Source organism: Phycodurus eques, chromosome 20, assembly GCF_024500275.1.
Source record: "Phycodurus eques isolate BA_2022a chromosome 20, UOR_Pequ_1.1, whole genome shotgun sequence".
In the NCBI taxonomy this organism is placed as follows: domain Eukaryota; kingdom Metazoa; phylum Chordata; class Actinopteri; order Syngnathiformes; family Syngnathidae; genus Phycodurus; species Phycodurus eques.
Window position 1 is genome coordinate 7,992,762 of NC_084544.1, and position 19,489 is coordinate 8,012,250.

At 41.1% G+C, this 19,489-nt stretch overlaps 1 protein-coding gene across 1 annotated transcript in view; it reads right to left on the reverse strand.

Annotated features, from left to right (window-relative positions):
- The window catches only part of LOC133395982 (teashirt homolog 1-like), a 35,466-nt gene extending 16,815 nt beyond the window's left edge, over window positions 1-18,651 (reverse strand). The window contains exon 1 of the mRNA XM_061665345.1: window positions 17,911-18,651. Within this exon, the coding sequence (XP_061521329.1) occupies window positions 17,911-17,950 (40 nt within the window). The 5' untranslated portion in view covers window positions 17,951-18,651. The remainder of the gene's footprint in view (window positions 1-17,910) is intronic.
- Window positions 18,652-19,489: the final 838 nt, after the last annotated feature.

Consider the following 19,489-nt stretch of genomic DNA (forward strand, 5'->3'; position numbering starts at 1 on the left):
CAAGACAAAAAAAAAAGGGGGGGGGGGGTGAGGAGTAAATGATTTACTGGGGAGCTTGTATCAGTAGCCATGTCCAAGCTATTTGTGTGTGGAAGCAACTAAGCGTGTGCGTGTGTGCATTGGCTCAAAGCAGCCTTACAGCCGGAGCGAGGCAGGAAGAGAGGAAGCCATCCTTCAACGGAGCACAATATCCGACTGCGGAGAGACAACCAACGGCTGTGTGGGTGTGGAAAATGGCAGAAAAAAAGAAAATACCCGTTCCCCCCTGCCCTCTATCTACCACATATACCCACACACGGGTACATAACTTCATCTACAAGAATGCTTAGCCGTGCGCCGAGGGTTTGAGTGGGTGAAACGGGTGCGTCCTATGAGGTAATACAGTACATGACATATGTGTGTGTTAATGTTAGTGTGTGTGTGTTGGGGGGTCAGGTGTGCACCCAGGGAGCGTGCGTCATTCAGCGTGGGAGGGAGACTGATGTGTGTCAGCGCGCATCTGCAGGCCGAGCGAATAAATTAAGCTTATGAAGACAAATGAACGGGCGCTTGAAAGAGGAGATGATGGGAAGAGTGGGGGAAGGTTGGGGCACGGCGGGAGGGACCGGCGGGGTGGGGCGGAGATCACAGAAGAGGACGTGATGAAGGAGGAAGAGAGGCGTATGGTGGGACTGTTGCGGCCCGCATGCAAAGAGAACAGAGCGCGGTATTGGGGTTTAATAGTTAGCAGGCTACTTGGTACTAAAGATTAACGGAAGGGAGTGTGCCATTGGCATTCTGGGCAGTGGTTATGTGACTTAAAAAAGCAAAAAAAGAAACCAAAATGTGAGCAGTGAATTTTGCATTTTTTTTGTTTGTTAGTTAGCAGCCTACTTTCTGGTTGACGCAAAATGACACAAGTTGATGGGACTGTACAATTTTTTATCGTGATGGCATAAAGCAATAAAATTCCGCAAATAAGTGAAGTTTAAAAAAAAAAGGATTAACAGATTAATTGAATAACTTGATTACATAAAAAGTTGAAGCAAAATCTCTGCCTCAAAGCTTCACAGTGATCATGTTTCCACACAGACTAATGTTACTGCAGACTCACGCACCAGTTCGTGTGGAAATAAGTCAGCGCGATGGCAGTGAGCCAGGAAAAAAAGAGTGTGTTAAAGACCAAGAATGTCCAAAGTTTGGGATAATTTCACACTTTCACAAGTGCAATGTGTCTACGGCATAGCATAACTAACTAACTAATGGACAACAACAGCTTGACCAAACTAAGAAAATAAACGCTTGACAACACATTCACACACTAGCTGCTACACAACTAAAGTTCAGGCAGTCAACACACAGAAAGGTTAATGGTCAGCCACTTAACAGCCAGCCACAAACCTGAGCGAACAACAGCCAACTCTACACTCTCATTGGCTGACTCCCAAGCCACTCACCAGGCCAAGCCCTACTTTTTAAAGCCAGACACACTCAAAGTTAAAGACATTATAGTGTGGCATGTGAGGATGGCAACCCCCTGTGGGCAAAATTAATACCTGCACCTCTCAGGCACATGTTTAATAATGCAAAATCAGTTTTTGTCCCATTACTCAATCAATGGTATAATTGGTCAAATAATCAATTCTAAAAATGTAATTACTGAAACTCTAGACTGTACCATTTGCATTCTGGGACAGGCGTAATGGTTCCACGATGACTCAAATGGTGAAGATTGATTCTTTAAATTTTTTAAAATATTTTTTTAAGTTAAAGGGCTGCACCATTTGCATTCTAAGGTGGTGGATAACAATGGAGGACAGACTTTATCGCAATGGAAAAAAGTAATCCAATTTTGCAAACAAAAGCCGAAAAAAAATCTGAACACGGTACTTGTGTTTGTTACTTAATATGCTCCAGCAATCGTCTCTCTATCCTGGTTAGGCAATTCCAAATTTCGAGTTACGCACCTTTAGTGTAGTACCACGTTATGCCACAACATGCTGGCCAGCACTGAGGTCTACTGGAAGAAATGCAGCGTAATTAAGAGCATGAAGAAGAGGCAGACAAGATCCCCAACTATTGAAATCTCCTGCAATGATCGTTACCACAGAGTGAAGAGAATGCAGGTATATGCCAGTATTGTTGTATGTCTGTATGTGTTGCTGCTCCGTGTGCGTCAAAGTAGTAGATGTATGAAGGTTATCTATGCTAATTTCCGTTAGCCCGTCTATGGCGTTTCACATTACATGTTTGCATCAAGACTGCGGACTTTTTTTAGACGAAATAATACCATTGAACATTTTGATGTTCAAATATATCATGTTAATTTTCGGTTTTATGTGCCAGTTTTACCGCTTGGAACAGACAAATTGCAAGCATGTCTTGCCTCCTTCAGAGAACTGAGAGAGAGTCGTCTTTTCATTTCCTCAAAGTGATACAGTTGTACACGATAGTCTCCCCTTTCTTGACAGCGAGCGAGTGAGAATAGGCACTAAGGAATACCTGAAAATGTGTTTTAATAAGTCTAAATGTGTTCAAAGTGTCTGGGAAGTTTTTATTTTATTTTTTTTAAAATTTATTTATTTATTTATTTATTTATTTTTTAAATGGTCTCTCAATATCATAGCTTTCCAACTATTGCGGGTGGGTCTGGAATATAACCAGCGATAAATGGGGGTTTTCACTGTATAAATAAAAAAAACATTCTTGAGCCATAAAGGGAGTTTTTTTAGTTTGTGGACAGTGGGTGTGGGCATGTATCCCATGACACACTGCTCTGGATGCAGGGCTTTGTCACACAGCCTGTCTGAGACCCCCCAAGCCCCCCGCCCGCCGCCCCCTCGTTTGATAAATGACACGTGTCATTCTGTCAGCCCCTGCCATCCGGGTTGGGAGGCCCCACACTGATGTATGGCGGCCCCGGCTTAAAGGAAATGGCTGTGTTTTGGCAGCGGCCAGAAAAAACATGGCCTCTGTATAAGGCTACGTGTCTTACAGTGTGTATCGCCGTGTGTGTGCTTATTAGCGATGGCGTACGAGCATGTGCGTGCTATGAAAGCTGTCAAGCGGACGGGCAGAGGGAGACAAATCATCGTCATGGCCGCCCCAGCTGTTCCCCAAATTTGGTGCGAGGAGAGCGAGGAGGAGGAGGAGGTGGTGGTGGTGGAGGGAGGGAGGGAGAGAGAGAGAGAGAGAGAGAAAGAGGAGAAGAAAAAAAAAAAAGACCAGGTCGTTTGAGTTCTGAACGGCGGCTGACGCTTCCCAGAAACGACGAGGACAAGTGGAGCTGACACACACACAAGATGGGAATGGGAAGCTCGCCAATCCCAGAAGGAAGTGTTTCTTCTCACGCAAACACGCATCAAACAAACAAACAACATGCTAGTACCACGTCCAGGTTTAAGTTTTGGGTCGTTTGAAACAGTGGTTCTGAAACCGGGGTCCGTGACCCACAGCTTGTAAGAATTTGCGATAAATTATGTCGTATCTTTGAAAAAAGTACATACCTACTACATACAGTATACTTACTAACAAAAAGCAATGACTCCTCCCTCCTTAGCTTTGGAGTAATTAAAAGCTCTGATGTCTTTGTGACCTATAATCACAAATCTGATATCTCTGCATGAAGTCTTTTTTCTTTTTTCACAAAAGGCATATAATTAAAGGAATAAAGTCCTATTTTTTTCTCCTAGAACAAATGGCATATTTTTTTCCGAGAATAGTCCTATTTTTCAGAGATTAAAGGCATCTTTTCCAGAATAAAAATTGTACTTCTGAAATTCACTCAGTAAAATATGACTTTCTTCCTATGTTAAACTTTAACGTCATAATATGACAACTTTATCTTGGAAAAATAAGACTTTCATCTCATAAGGTTAGTAAATTTTTATCCTGACAAAATAGGTCTGTTTCTGTGAAGATTACGACTTTTTATTGGAAAAATATGACTATTCTCATAACATTACAACTTATTTCTCGAAAAAAAAAAAAGTTATCTTAGCATTCCGATTTTCTTGAAAATATTCCACTTTTTCATTCCTATGGCATTTGGGGTACACAAGGTTATTATGTTTAATTGGCATTAGGATTATGAGGGGGTTCTTGGAAAAATTGTGCTTTAGAGCTTCACAAAATGTCGCCAACTATTGTACTCACATGCATACTTCAGCATTTTCAATTGTTTCCATGATCAGGGATGGTTTTGACTATTTTGTTGTCTGCGTAAAACTTAGACATGCAGTGCGATGTTGTTGTCGTAAAACTTAAATGGCGGTGCACTGTGATAGTCAAATTTTAGATGTTTCACTTTGTTTTCTTTTTGTAGCTAAATGTGGTCATGTGAAACTTTTCAAACTTAAAGAAAAAACTAGATAACATTGTTGTCAAAGGAAAATGGCGGCTCATCAGACGAGTCAAATTCCAAATATGCCGGATGAGGCCAGTTTTGGATAACAGCCAAAAGCGGCCCACTCGTGACCTGGCATGCGTATTACACCTTTCCAGTCATTTCTACAACAGGGATTGCTTTGACAGCATCTGTATGTGAAACTTTTCAAAAAACTTCAAACAATAACACATTTTTCTCTTAGGACGTATCATGTAAACCATCACCGTCCCCGCCCGGACAGTTTTAACAACAACAGCAGTGGTGGAGGAGAGCCCCACCTGGAGGTTGTGAACTCTGAGTGACCCTGTTGGGTCGGGCTGAGCTCCCTCCTACTAAACTCCTCTCATGGCGTCCCCTCTCCCACGGCGGGAAGAGGGAGGAGGGGAGACTGGCGGGGGAAGGAGAAGAAAAAAACAGCGTCATTTGGCTGTGAGTGATGAGTGGCAGCCATGGGTGACATCCTCCCCTCTCTTTCTCTGCTCCAACATCCAAATGCTTTCTCTCCCCCCCTTCCGACGCTGGCCGCCAACCACCCTCGCCATTTGCCTTGATACTTTTCTCCCGCTCGCTTTATTTCGCTGATCGCTCAAGTCATTTTTCTTTCACTTCTTTCTGTCGCTTAGCCTCCTCTTTTTCCACTGCCGCCCCCCTCCTCCTCTCATTCTTTCTTGTCTGCTGTCACTCTTCTCCCCATTTTCTTTCTTGCCTTGTCCTGCCATTGCTTCCCGTCTAGACACTCCATACATAAAAGATCCCAAAAATCCAGAGATCCAGTGGAGGGTAACACATTTTCACCCACTCAGATTTGGGAATAAACTGCCATGTCTGATACAGTGAGTTTAGAAAAAAAGTTTAAATTATCAGGTTCTATCAGGCTGGACAGGAGCGCAATTACAGTTACTGATTCCATTTTAAGCAAGAAGTGTTTATGGGAAAAATCTGGTAACATTTCCCCGGTATGTTCGGACAGGTTTTAGGTTTCAGGTTCTATGCTGTATTTCCACTGTAGGAAAATATTTTTAAAGCATTACATTTGTACATGACAATGTAATGTCATAAAAAAATAAAAATAATGAAGCCGACCGGAGCGCTAATCAATTGCTTATTGTTAGCCAATTCAATTTTAAGAAATAATGTTTGCTTTATTTGATCTCATTTCCCCTCCCTTACCCTTCTAACATGTTTTAGTAAGATTCTGAAAAAAAATATGCACCGTCATTAGTAAGAAAACAGTCATGTGATTTTGGTATTGCTTAAAGTAACTGTCTGTCCTGTCTGCTAAGGTGAGGGTACAGTGAAAAGCCGTGAAACTGTTGGGTTACATCAAACTTAAATTTTAAGCAAGACTAAACATTTACGTCATTTGAATATTAAATTTTTTGGGGTATAGTGTAGGAGAATCTTGTTCAAAATCTGCACTGTAAATGAGAAAATGCAAATCATGTGATTACTCAAGTCGTTCTAAATGAATGAATGTTATAAAAACAACTTTACTTTTAAATGTTTTGATTGTGCCTTGTTGCATTCCCTTTGAACTCAGTCAGGTAGTCCAACTGCAATATCGTTGCTAGTGTTTTTTTTGCAATATTTCCGACTTATTTTTATGTCGCGGCAAAAGCTCTGGATAATTACATGCATTGAAGTCGAGCAAAGAAGTGGCTCAAATGATGCCGTTAATCAGCCCGATCCAATTCCTGTTAATTAGCGAGTCATTTCAAAGTGACTCCTTTGATACAATGTTCTAAGATGTCGTTACATCAAATAAGCAGACGCATTGCTATGCTAATTATGTCGCTTCAATTTTACCATCAGATGACTTGTTCTTAAGCTGTTATTTTTTTTCTTGTCGATCCCAGAAATAACTTATGACAGCGTCGTAGGTTGATGGGATACCGAGGTAAAGAAGTGTCCTGCTGTTTGTTCATTCAGACGACTTAGCGGTACAGAGCCAAGCTTAGGACCCCCCCGCCTATCCCCTGTAGGAGGTCTGAAACAAAGATTTTAACTTTTTAGGGCATGTAGTGGTGGCACCTCTTCGTCAAACAGACAAGGGATGATCTCAACATTCAAGCAGCCCCCCCCCCACCAATGCGGTGAAGCAGGAGACTACAAAGTGATGACTTTGGTGTAACCTCGAGCAAATGGCGATCAATGGCTGCCCTTTTACGTGAACGCCGCCAACAGAAATATGCTTTGATTCCCCCTGCGAGTGACATGTTTTATTGCCTGGCATGAAGGGAAATGGCCTCTCGGAAAATATGTGACAGTCATGAGTTTTTGACTTCAAAAGAGCGTCGTCTGCGTGTAATGTTCCCACTTGTTAAGATTGATGAATCCAACTCCAAAACAGATTTGCGTTAAAAACCTCAAATCCAATGACAAACCGGCTGTTCTTTTCATACATGCACATCTCCCCAATATAATAAACATGAACTTTAACCTATGCGTGTGCTGAATCTACCATTTAAGACCTCAGTCGGGCTAGGACACCATGATGCAGGTTTGTGAGGAGATCCCACAGAGGATGTTGTCGGGAGTGTATACAAGCACGTCGAGGCAAAAAACACTTCTAAGCCACCTTAAGAGTTGTCTTGAGGATAGTCACCCATTTGTCTATACTATACACAGTGTTCCTTCGCTATATCGTGATTCCCATATTGTGGAATTTGAGTGTACGCTATAATTTTTTTGTGGGAAAATATTTTTTTGCCTAAAATTACAAGAAATCAAATGTACATAGTGTACAGTTTTTTATTGTATATTTATAGACTGTTTATAAGAGTATGGTAAAGATTAAAAGGAGTGTGAGGAAGATTAATACTGTAGGTCTGGGGAGGTTCATAAAGCTTTAAAATATGAATAAATTAAAAAAATCTGGTCGCTAGTTCGCGGTTCCAGACCACCACCTACTGCGGTGGTCTGGAACCTAACCCCTGCGATACACGCAGTATTGACTTACGAGTGCCCCAACTTACTTTTTTCAAATGCAATTATAACAGGCGTCAATTATCCATGGGTTTTTACTATTTGCGAATAGCGGGGGTACTCTGTACACGAAAAATAATCTATGTTGGTAGGGAGTGCATACACAAATTTAGGGGCCATACACATGATTGATAAAGCCACCTTTGGAGTTGTTTCGTCACTGTTTTGTCTCTACTGTACATAACTATACATAAATAAAATAATTTAGACTATTCACATATAATCTATGAAAATGAAATTTAACTAACTAATGAGGGGCTGATTCTGATTTCAAAGAAGACCGAGTACAAAAAGGCTCTGCGGAGGCCACACACAAATGAGACAAATTGGCCACTATCTTGAAAACATACTCTCATTTGTCTAGATGTTACATACATAATAACTAAAGGTTATTTTATGCATGACATACATAACACAATTCAATTAAAAAAAAAAACATCTAAAATAGGACATCTTAAAAATTATAAAAATTCTGTTCAACAAATTACACCTAATCAATTACGTTTTTCCAATTAGAGCTGTCCTGATTGGTTATCTTGTTAAGTGATTTTTCGATTGATAAATTAATATAATAAGCCATTATTCCAAAGGATTAAAGCTCAATAACAGCCACTGAATATGAAAAACAGTGATATCAATTCAGGAGCGCGCCAACAACTGGTGTATTGTATTCTTCCAGTCTATTGGCATGATGTACGGCCGCACAAGTTATTTATTTATTTTTTACAAAACACGCAGCAGGACAAGTGAGCATCCTGTCAAAGTGATGACTTGTGCAAGCAGCTGAGAGAAACCGCAGCAGTGCCTGATGGGAAACGAATGGGCGTTCGGGCCGGTCGCTTTACAGGACAAGGAGGCGTCTCACTTCATCCAGACAATCTCATTCTTTCAGTCACTGACGCTAAAGCTTGTGACCGGAGTGTCGGGGCGCAAATCAGCTGGGAAATTGAGGGTTTCACTCCACACGCAAATTAGCGTTTTCTGCTTTTCCTTACAGGCGGGGCGGATGCGTCCCGCTGACATGTCTGATCTGATTAGTTGATCGCAGGCTCACAAAACTGTTGAAAATGTCAGAGAACGACTTACTGTATGGGGTTTTCATCACAAGCAACTATGTCCTTCTGACTGTACACATGTAGTACTGTTTTAAATATGAGATTCAAAAGAAATCGATTCTAAATCTAACATCTGTGGAAAATAAATTCTAAAAATGTTTTAAAATATCCATTTACTAAATATCAATACATCTAAATGTAATAATTATATCCATTTATTAAATAAACAACATTAAAAAGCATTGAAAATTGTTTTAGAAAGTACGAAAAAACTCGTTAAAAAGTGAAAAAAATGTAAAAATACTTCATTTAAAAATATTTCTAAAAACAAAATATTGAAATTGAAATTACTCAGAATAATTAAAAATTACAATAATTAAAATTTCTGATATAAAAGAATAAACATTGAAATTAATCATCTAAATCAATACAATTAAAACTAAATAAATGCAAATAAAACAATTTGTAAAATTTATAATATTAAAATATTTAGTAATTTTTTTGTTTATTAATTAAAAATGTAAGGAAACATCTATGAAAATATATATAAAAACTCATCTGAAAATAAAACTATTCATAAATATACCTGACATTAAAAAAAAAAAAAAAAAAAACCTAACATTTTTAAATACCGTAAAAAAACAAAATCTAAATAAATAAATTAACAAATTGCTGGAAGCTGCCTCCCAAATCTAAACGGAACCCTTATAATATTAATGCCATCGTGCTAACTAGCCTTTTGACTATTACCAATGTCAAAATGACTACTTCCACACGAAAGTTTGTTTTCATGCATTTTATGGACTTTGGTATCTGGGAATGTTGTGAGGACTGCAAAGGCACTCCAGACAGAAACGATAAAGAAGACCACTGGCAAATAAATAAATAAAAAGCGTTAAGTGTAGAAGAGCTACCTATTAGCCTAGGCGTTCGGCGGACGTGGTGGGCAAAATGTTATTTTTCCAAAAAGGCAACTCACATGGAATGGAGGGAGGGGGAGAGAGCGAGAGAATAAAAGACATCGGGTGCCTCTGCAGTAGTCTTAATTGACACCTGTCACAGCCACGGCAGCATTCACAGCTGCGAGTGCTGTTCGTGTGTCACTTTCGATAGCTTTCATTCACACGGGACAACCGCCGCAGCCTTCGACCGACACGCTTATCTCGCCGTCTGGTGTCTCCTGCCTCGCCCGCCCAGATGTTCAGGGCTGCTGGAGGCTACTTCAGGTAAACCAGGGATTTTCCCACTAAGAAATTTTGCCTCTGGCCCTCATATCTTTGACATCATAAAATCTGTTACCAATTCACCAATGTACTACTACGTTGGATGTCTTTTGGGTGTCTTTTTTAACTGCAATTGCAGGACAGTGTTTCCCCGCTATTTCGTGATTCCTCCTCCGTGCCCCGGCTACCACGCAGATTTCAAATACCGGTACAACTTCTGAACATTGACCTCATGAACATTTTGGACATACGAACACTTCTGTATTATTATTATTATTATTTTTTATATTTCCAAAAGTCCAAATTTAGAGTTGTACACCTTTAGTGTATTATCACGCTGTCTACTGGAGGAGATGCAACAATTACCAGCAAGAAGAGGAGGCAGAGAAAGTCCCCAATTTATCTACAGTTCCCTCAGAGCAGAGAGAATATATGCCAGTGATACTGTTCGATACTCTGTTTGCGTGTGTTGCTGCTCCATGTGTTAAAGCAGCAGTTGTTTGAAATGTTATAATTACCCTTACATCTCAGCTAATGTTCATTAGCCCAGCTATTCTGTTTTGCATTATATGTTAGCATTAAACTAGTTCACTTTATTAGAGAAAACTATATGGTCTGGTTGAATATTTTATTTTATTTTTTTCTAATTTGTTTCATGTGTCAGTTTTACAGTAAACATCAACTGGGAGTGATAAACAGCTCGAACCAAGCTAATTAGCCTATTATTTAGAGAAATATTGGTCTACACTCTACAGCCATTCTGCCTCAGTGTTGTTGTAGAATTACTGCAATATGTAATGTATTACTGCAATATGTAATGTATTTTAATAAGTTTAAATATGTTTGAAGCATGTGGAAGGTATAAAAATATTTCAGAAAATGTTTTCCACAACATAGCTGCAAAATACTACTATTGTATTTTTTTGTATGATAAAATATGTTTTATGATAAAAGATGCTAAAAACAAATCCAGCAATGAAAGCAAATCAGGTGGCAATAAAACTAGTGTGAGCACAATTTGCACAAGGACACACATTGTGATGTAACAAAGGGCCGAAAGTGTACAACAATCACAAAAACACCAAGGTGTAAAACTTGTACGCAAAGCAACCGTCATGACAAGCCCATAAAGTCCTCCCTAAAACATGACTCATCACTTTTCTCCCTCTCTTCCTTGCTTTGTGTCCCACACAACGAAACCTGTACGACAAAAAAATGTGCAACGAGTTCATGCGGTTGTGTCTCTGAACTCAGTTTATTTATTTTTTTTCATGTCTTTAAACAGCAAATTAGCATCAGACACTGGGCTGATTAGTGACGACGTACTAGCTGCAGGGCGTATTTATGCCTCAAAGTTTTGATTCGTTAAAAAAAAAAGAGAAAAACTGACCTTGTTTCCTTGTCAAGGATTCTTTTGTTGTACTGGAGTGGAAAGCCAGGCTTTCCTGTTTCCCCCCAACCTCATTAAAGTGGCATATAAGTTTAACTCACGGCGTCGGGGCTGAATGCCTTTACGTCGTCGCCCGGCTGGTCGGCCAAATTTCAGGAATATTTCACTTGTTTTGATTTTCACTCATCCACCTTCATGCGTCACTGTAACCTCCGCCAAGGAGACGCTACGCCGCTAAGAAAAAGCTTAGTTAACCATCCATCCATCCATTTTCTGAGCCGCTTCTCCTCACTAGGGTCGCGGGCATGCTGAACTGGTTGCCAGCCAATCGCAGGGCACATATAAACAAACAACCATTCGCACACACATTCACACCTACGGGTAATTTAGAGTCTACAATTAACCTACCATGCATGTTTTTGGAATGTGGGAGGAAACCGGAGTGCCCGGAGAAAACCCACGCAGGCACGGGCAGAACATGCAAACTCCACACAGGCGGGGTCGGGGATTGAACCACAGACCTCAGAACTGTGAGGCAGACGCTCTAACCAGTCGGTCACCGTGCCGCCCTGATTGTAATAATTAAACAAAAATATTCGATTTCATGGACGCAGCATTTTGACTTTCATTCCTCCACCTTCACGCGCCACTTTAGCCCCCGCCAAGGAGAAACCGTGCCGGATGTAAGACTAATAGTGACGTATCTTCAAGAAAAATGAACGCCTCCTTCACATATGAGTAATAACCATAAGATTCCGATTTCATAGACGGGGTTTTGACTTTCAGTCGTCCCACTTCATGTACCCCTCAAACCTCTGCCAAGGAGCCGACGTGCTGTATGCAAGACAAATAAGTGCCGGCCTAACAAACAGGTAGCAACTGTAAGTACAGTATTTCACTTCATAGACACGGGGTTTGGACTTTCATCCATCTGCATGCATCACTTCAACCTCTGACAAAGATGTCGCGCGCATACGAGACTTCAAAAACAAACAAACCTTAGTAAATAAGTAACTCAGTTCATAGATGTGGTTGTTCACATGCTGATATTAAAGCATAAACCAATCTGGTTGCGGACCAAAACATCAGTACCTATGGAGGCCTGTAAACGGTTGCCTATATTCTGCTCAGTCTGCCACTGTTCGGTTTTTCATTTTAAACCTCACTTTCACTGGACATGAATTGTAATATACCATGCTTGTACAACTAAAGGCCTCCCCCATCTGCAGTTGAGTGACTAAACGCTCTTAGCCACTATTTGCAGAAACCCTGTACATCCACTGACTCCTTCACTCAATGTCACCCCTTAATGACACTTTGCATACGCTTGCTTATCAATGGATCACACTTGCACAAACTGGGGGATGCGTGCGTACGTACACACACACACACACACACGCGCACACACACACACACACACACACACACACACTTTTTCTGTGTGCTTCAAATATTTCCTCATGCAGCACGCCACCGAGCCCTGACAAATGTCATTAAATGCTTTATCGGATGGTTTCCAGATAAGAGTGTCGGTGAGGTGCTAATAGCTTGATGCTTGCCGCGTTCCTTGGCTGACAGCTGCCGTGTGCTAAATCGCCATGCGAGCTAATAACAACAACAACAACAAAGTGTATTAATAGCAGTGCTCGGAACAGGACTTTATTGCCTTTGCATCAACGAAAAACAAACAGATGTTAGTATTCTGTTCTCAGCATTTACTTTTGTTTTTTTTTTGGGCCGTTTAGGAGGCAAAATAATTGGACCGTGTGCTGCCCAATGCTTCAATCACTTCAAAATCTGGCAATTTATTCAACAGCAAAACCCATATCAATACATACAAAAAGCTGACTCAAAATAGCCCACTGAATCAAAAACCGGTGCAATGCAACATGCCTCTCTCTACTACTTCGAAAGCCTGTTTAGGCAGCAAACTGGTAGCAGTAAAATCCATGATGCCTCCATAACTTAAAGACAAAGCAAGTAAACACTTGTTGATATAAAAATTGGATGAAACAAATTACGTATGCTGAGCAAAACTATTGATCAGGGCTATTCCTACTACAGCTCCACCCCGTTTAGGGAGCAAACTAATAAAGCCTGAATAAATTGCAACCTTTGCTGCCAAGTAATAACCAACAACACCTCGTTGATACCAACAATCGATAAATTACACGATTGACCAAATATATCAATTTTTATCACGCCCTCTCCGCTTTTGCAGCCCATTTAAGGAGCAAACTAGTTGTGCCCTCTGTGAGCTACAAAATGGTAATTTTTTACCCCCCGAAAAATAATAAAACAAAATAAATAAATAAATAAAAAAAACCTGGATGCGTACATTTATCATGCCCATTTGTACATCGTTTGCAGTCCATTTAGGCCATGAACTAGTTGGGATTACTCATAAGAACATGCATGCACACTGGGATGTATTTCACATCACTGGTGCCTCGCTCAGGAACGTCGAGCCACTCCCTGCGATCTGTCGCCATCCCAGAGTGCACTAGGACCGTCGCTCGTCATCCTTTTTTTTTTTTCCCTGTGACTGTAACGCAATCTGTGTCATTGTGTAATTACTCTGCCATGTTGAGTGATTAGTTGACACGTTCATTAGAAAGAGTGGCGCACTTTGATTTAAGATATTGTGGCTGGCAAAAGCAAGACGTTGGGGTGCCTTTTTTGACTTTGAACACAAAAGGGGCAGTGGGTCATCTGGACAAATACAGTAACCTCAACTTTTCCTTAGTAACATTCTCTCTAATTTTGTACATTTGTTTACTCGAGATGCTTTGCCATAGGTATACGATGGGACTGCAAAAGGTCTGCTGTATCTGTCCCGTTCTTGCCTAAAGCGAATCTTAAAAAACACTTGACATTGCTGCGTTCATTTTAATCACCGACCTTCTGCACATAAACACGCCTTCCTGAAAATGACGATAAATGACTGCAGCAAAAAAAAAAAAAAAAAAAAAAAAAAAAAAAAGCCCAAAAATAAAAAAGGTACCGCACTCAAATGGCGGCGCAACCAACAGATGCACTAATGTGGTTCCAGATGAGGGAACACTGATGTATTGTCAGTGGCCATAAAGGAGATAGGCCCGAATGCCATTACGGAGTGTAAAAGCATCCCTGTGACTGATGAAACGGAGACTATTGGAAGCGGTGCACACGCAAACACACAAGGAGCCATTGAAATGCTCCCTCTTTCCCTCCGAGAGGCCGTGGCTGCTTTTTGTTTTACTCCTCAGGGGACAAATCTGGAGATATTTGGCCGGGGATGTAAACACGCTCCCGGGAGGGACGGGGGCGTTGTAAACTTAAGACTCTTCGCGCTGGATGCGTGTCGGTCACACAGTAGACCAGAAAACCTCCTGTAAAATCAACCAGTGCTCCATGTTAGATCTCAACAGCAACTTGCATCTGGATCTAGAATGTCAAAATTATTGTTAAGCTCCTACAACAAGACATCCTAATCTGATAAAATTTTGATGGGATCCACACACACCAAGGAACCATATTTAGCTTGTTGAAAGACCACATTTGGTTCCTTGCATAAATCACAATGAGGCAGTGACTGTTTTTTTAATGAATGAAATCTAACTAAATAGGGTGAATAGCACTTAAATTATGTTGGTATGTGATTACATTTCAATAGAATTGAAATAAAATGGTCTTGGGTTGGTAATGGATTCAATGAGTGGATAGAACTCACCGAAATACCTTAAAAATAATTGTAATGCCAACAAAATTATGCAGTATATTACAGGATAATATAGTACATTACAAGATCACTCATTTACTTTAGTAACTTTCTATTAAACATAGTTTTTCCCCCCATAAAATCATTGCCTGTCTCTGCTGATTGGCTGGGAGTAATCACATGGCACTCTTGCCGTATGTGGAGACCGTTTTGACTTCAAGATGGTTCTTTGCAGGATGAACATAATCTGGATCACAGCCGCATCAAACCAGATTTTATGACAGAGCTTCTGATCACGTGTACACAAACTTGATGTCAGCAATGTGTTATATAATAAAAGAAATCTGGTGTGATACATCAAAAGCGAGACGTGAAGTTGCGCACAAACAAATCTGGTGAAAACATACGCTACTTGTTGGAAGTAACCACAACGGTCAAAGGCTTCAACCCAGCACCGAGACACCCTTCTTTTGCGGCGCGCTCTTCAAACGGCAGCACATCCATCAGCGAAGCCCGCTGTCAATTAGACATTACAGCCACGACCAGTTCAAAGTGTCCGCGTCCGCAACCTTGATTAAGTCTGCTTAACCTCACGTTTCCTTGCCGACGCCTGCTTAGCATTCCGTTCGCTTGGCTATGGTCATCGCGGCGTGGACTTCAAACGGCTTCTGCTGCCATTTGGTTGTCAATCACACAGGAGCAAGACTCTCGCAGGAAACTTACAAAGGCCTGAAAAGTCCCGGCATGGAACAACTAAGTGACTCTGAAAGGATGGAATGACTTTTGGAACTCATGATGCAATATTGCGATATTTTTCCAACATTACCGCTAAATCACGGTACGGCGATTCTGCGAGATATCTACTGAATTGATGTAGGCACATGCAATAATTCTTCTATTTTACATTATTTGGACAAATGCAGAGATTCACAATTAGAGATCAAATGGTTTTGTGAAAACAATTCCAGACAATTAGTACTACCGTTGAATTAGCATGATTAGTATTTTTAGTATTTGAGAATCCGATGCGCAGACAAAAGTTGTTAGCCAAGCCATGTCAGAGGTTTTTCTACAACTAAACATGGTGGAAGACAAATCAAAGGCTTTTTTTGCAGTGAAAAAGGGGACTTGGGCTGGAATTTTAATGTTTCAAGTTTCCGAATTCTCGTTTTCATATGAATGCTAAGAAAACCAGCTGCTACTTTAACAATATCATAACAATACTGTGTGAATAACCGTGATTTATTTTGGTCAGACTAATCAGAAAATTTATGACCGTTTGATCTGCATTCACATGACAAAAGTAAGAAAATATTCAAGTGTGACAATAGCGATACCTGTTGCACTGTAAATGATGATACAATATGTCACGATATTGATAAATATGTACTTAATAGCTACACATAGAGTTACAGTTTGTCTTTACGATTAATGCAGTATTCAGTGAGGAATGTGAACAAAATGGCCTTTATAAAAAATAATAATAATTCTGCCTTTTCCCTACCATGTCACTGTTCTGTACTAAGGCACAGACACAAAAAGGGGGGCAAAGTTGACCATGCAAATTTTCTGCCTTCAGAAGTAGTATCAGAGTCATAACAGACACCACTTGTGTCTAAGGGAATTGCGTAATGATACATTGTGACGGGGTATGACATTGAACACCTGAATATTACACTTCTCCTGCCCTGTTGTTGCTGTCCAACATGGATTTTATACGTCACACTAGACGCTGCCGCCACCTAATTATCTGATGATGGGATGCCGTGTGGCTGTGTGAAAGCACACAAAGTCGCGGCTATATCCCGCCTTTGGTTGGTTCAGTGTAAACGGCAAATGTGAATTCACGTCACATCTTCTATTAGGGTTTTGGTGAAGCAGTATTGTGGGATCATGGTGTGATAGATGGTATTCAAACACACAAAGAGACCCCCCCCCCCCCCCCAAAAAAAATAAAAATAAAATACAAAAAAATCTTCCTGCATACAGTATGTACATTTTTCCCATTTAGAGTCACGCATTATTTTCTGGTATACTAACAGGAAAGCATGGGGAAATCACCACTCATCATCCTGAATACATTAAAAAGTTTTTTGTTTTTTTTCTTCCTTAGTCCGTGTACCCAAGGAAATTGGCCAGGTAATATTTGTGTAATTTTGGTGAACAACAGTGATAAAAACCACCTTGGAGGAGGTATTCGGTGGTCAATTCTTCATAAATTTACAAATCGGGTCACGACTCCTGCTCGTCCGACACCTCCCGAACACAAAGTTCAGGTCACGGCGTTAAGAGGCTGCTTTTCCGGCTTTTTCTTCCCCTGTGATCTCGCTACGCCCCAGCACCCTCCGCCTCCTCCTCTTCTTCCTCCTCCAACAACCCCCCCCCCCTTGGACGCCCAACAACAGCCCCCTCCCTCCCTCTCTACCCCTCCTTTTTTGGGAATTAATCGCCTTGTATTCATCCCCTGTTTGTGAACTGTTCTTTCAATTTGTCAGGTGGGGTTAAAAAAAAAAAGAAAAAGAAAAAAAGTGACCCAATGAATCCAGCTGTTGGGTGCATGCGTGGCCACCGATTTGGTTGATGTTTATGGCCAATGAATAGATGAAAGGCGGCAGTGTGACAGGCGATCAATAAAGCATCAAATTGAGGATGGCAATGCTGGAGCAAGCTGAAAATAAGACACTTTTGCTCTTTTTTGGGGCGGACTCTTATCTTTACACTTCTAACGTGTTGACACATAATATATATATATATATATATATATATTCAAGTTAGGGGAACTTGCTTGATGACAGCAACATTCCCAAAAAAAATATATATTTTTTAAAAAAGGATCAAACAATACAACCAATAAGTAGCAAGGGTAAAATTGAGGTGTTTTGGTTACCATATACACAGATTTAGGGGTAATTTTTATTAGTTTCATGACCAAGAAAATACAGGTATGTTCCCAAAATAATTCAAATTTGGTAAAATATTGAGTTTACCATTATGTCCTTGCCACTAAAAGTATATTGGTTCCCTAAAATAAATACAGACGCGCACAAAAACACAATTTGCATGACAAATACAATGATATGTTGCGTGCAACACTTTGAGTAAATCGAACACATCTCTAGTGTGTTTGTTTCGAGTCAATTAAAGTGCGTGTGGTGAGCGAGGGTGTGTTTGTTTACAACACCGGGACGTACCTGATGAGCGCCGCGGTGCTTGCTGCTTCCTCCTCGGCATGCTGCAGCTGCTGGACTTTTCATGCAGAGACCCCGAACTGCTCAAACAAACAAACAAAACAAAACAAAAAAGCGAAGGCGAGTCCCAGGAGTCTTCACGTAGATCCTTCCTTCGCGTTGCTTGGGTGTTTAAAAAGAAAAATTGAGCTTTTAACTCATTACTCGTGGCGAGTATTTCCGCAAAAACGAGGGGAGAAGGTCCGGCCGAAGTTGGCGGAAGGTTCCGTGTGGCTGTACCGGAGGAGGCTCGTGGAAGGGAAGCGAGGGGGCTCCCCCCTCCGTACCAAGACGCTCTTTTTACGGGACTATTTCCTACCTTAGCGGCTCCAAAAGTACTGCGGAGCAGCTCGGAACTCTGGCGGTGGAGGAGGGGGGCGGGGGGGCTGCCGTGCTGCGGGCCGTGGGAGCTTCCGTGACACTCTGTGGGAACGAGGAGGGGAAAAAAAAAAAAGAGAGTGACACGTTTAGAGTCCGCACTCGCTCGGCGTGTCAGTCATTGGGCATGCGCGAGCCCGACACAGTCTCTCCGTCAAATGTGATTGTTCTCGAATTAAAAAAACAAACAAACAAACAAAAGCGTCACAAAACGAGACGAGGAAGCGAGGGCTCCTCCGCGGCGGCGGCGGCGGCGGATGAGGAGGAGGAGGAGGCGGATGATGGCGCGGCTCGCACTGATGGACGGACACACGCAACGCAGCCGGGGCCGGCCTCTCCGCTGCTTTCTGCTTACTCCACCCCTTCAAGGCGCGTCACCCTGACAAGCCGGAGCCCACCTGTCCGTCAATCCCACTCGACGGCACTTTGACACGAACACCCACCCGACCACATTCGCACGCCCCGAGTGGTCGACGTGGTGGCCTCATTGTGGAGATCTTTTGATGCTCTCAGGGGCCAAAGTGGTCCAAGGGCCATACTACAATTAGAAAAATCATTATTTTTTATTTTTTATTTTTTTTTCTGTTAAATATTATGCATCAAATGGGTCATTGTTACCGTACAAAAATACCTAAATATTTATTTTCTTCTCATTCTTCCAAACAGCTCAAGCTCCACCTAATTTCTTTCTCTCCTCTAGTCCCTCCCTCTTGTTCACCAAACTACATATCAAATAGAATAGAAAAAAACCCCAAACGTTTTTAATCTTTTTTTGGTATGTCTTCTTTGCAATTACTAAAACATTTAGTTTTTCCACAGACATATTTGAAATAGTAGTAATTATGCTCAGAGCATACACGCAACCCTGTTCCTGAAAACTTTTTAGCCATCTCGAGGAAGAGGGGGAAAAAAGTGAGCTACATGACTCCGTAGAAATGACGACATCAAGCTAATTGTGCTCACCATTTTTTTTTTTTTTTTTTTTTTTTCAATTGTCAGGCGTAATGGAGTGTGTCACTCACACCATTGCACCCCTCTTATTCACATTATCAGAAAAATACAAATATTAGCTAACTCGACTTTATTGAAACTATTACATGGCTGAGTTTGTTCTTGACCAATTAGCATAGCAGCTAACGTGGGTAGCATGTACTCTTGAGCAAAA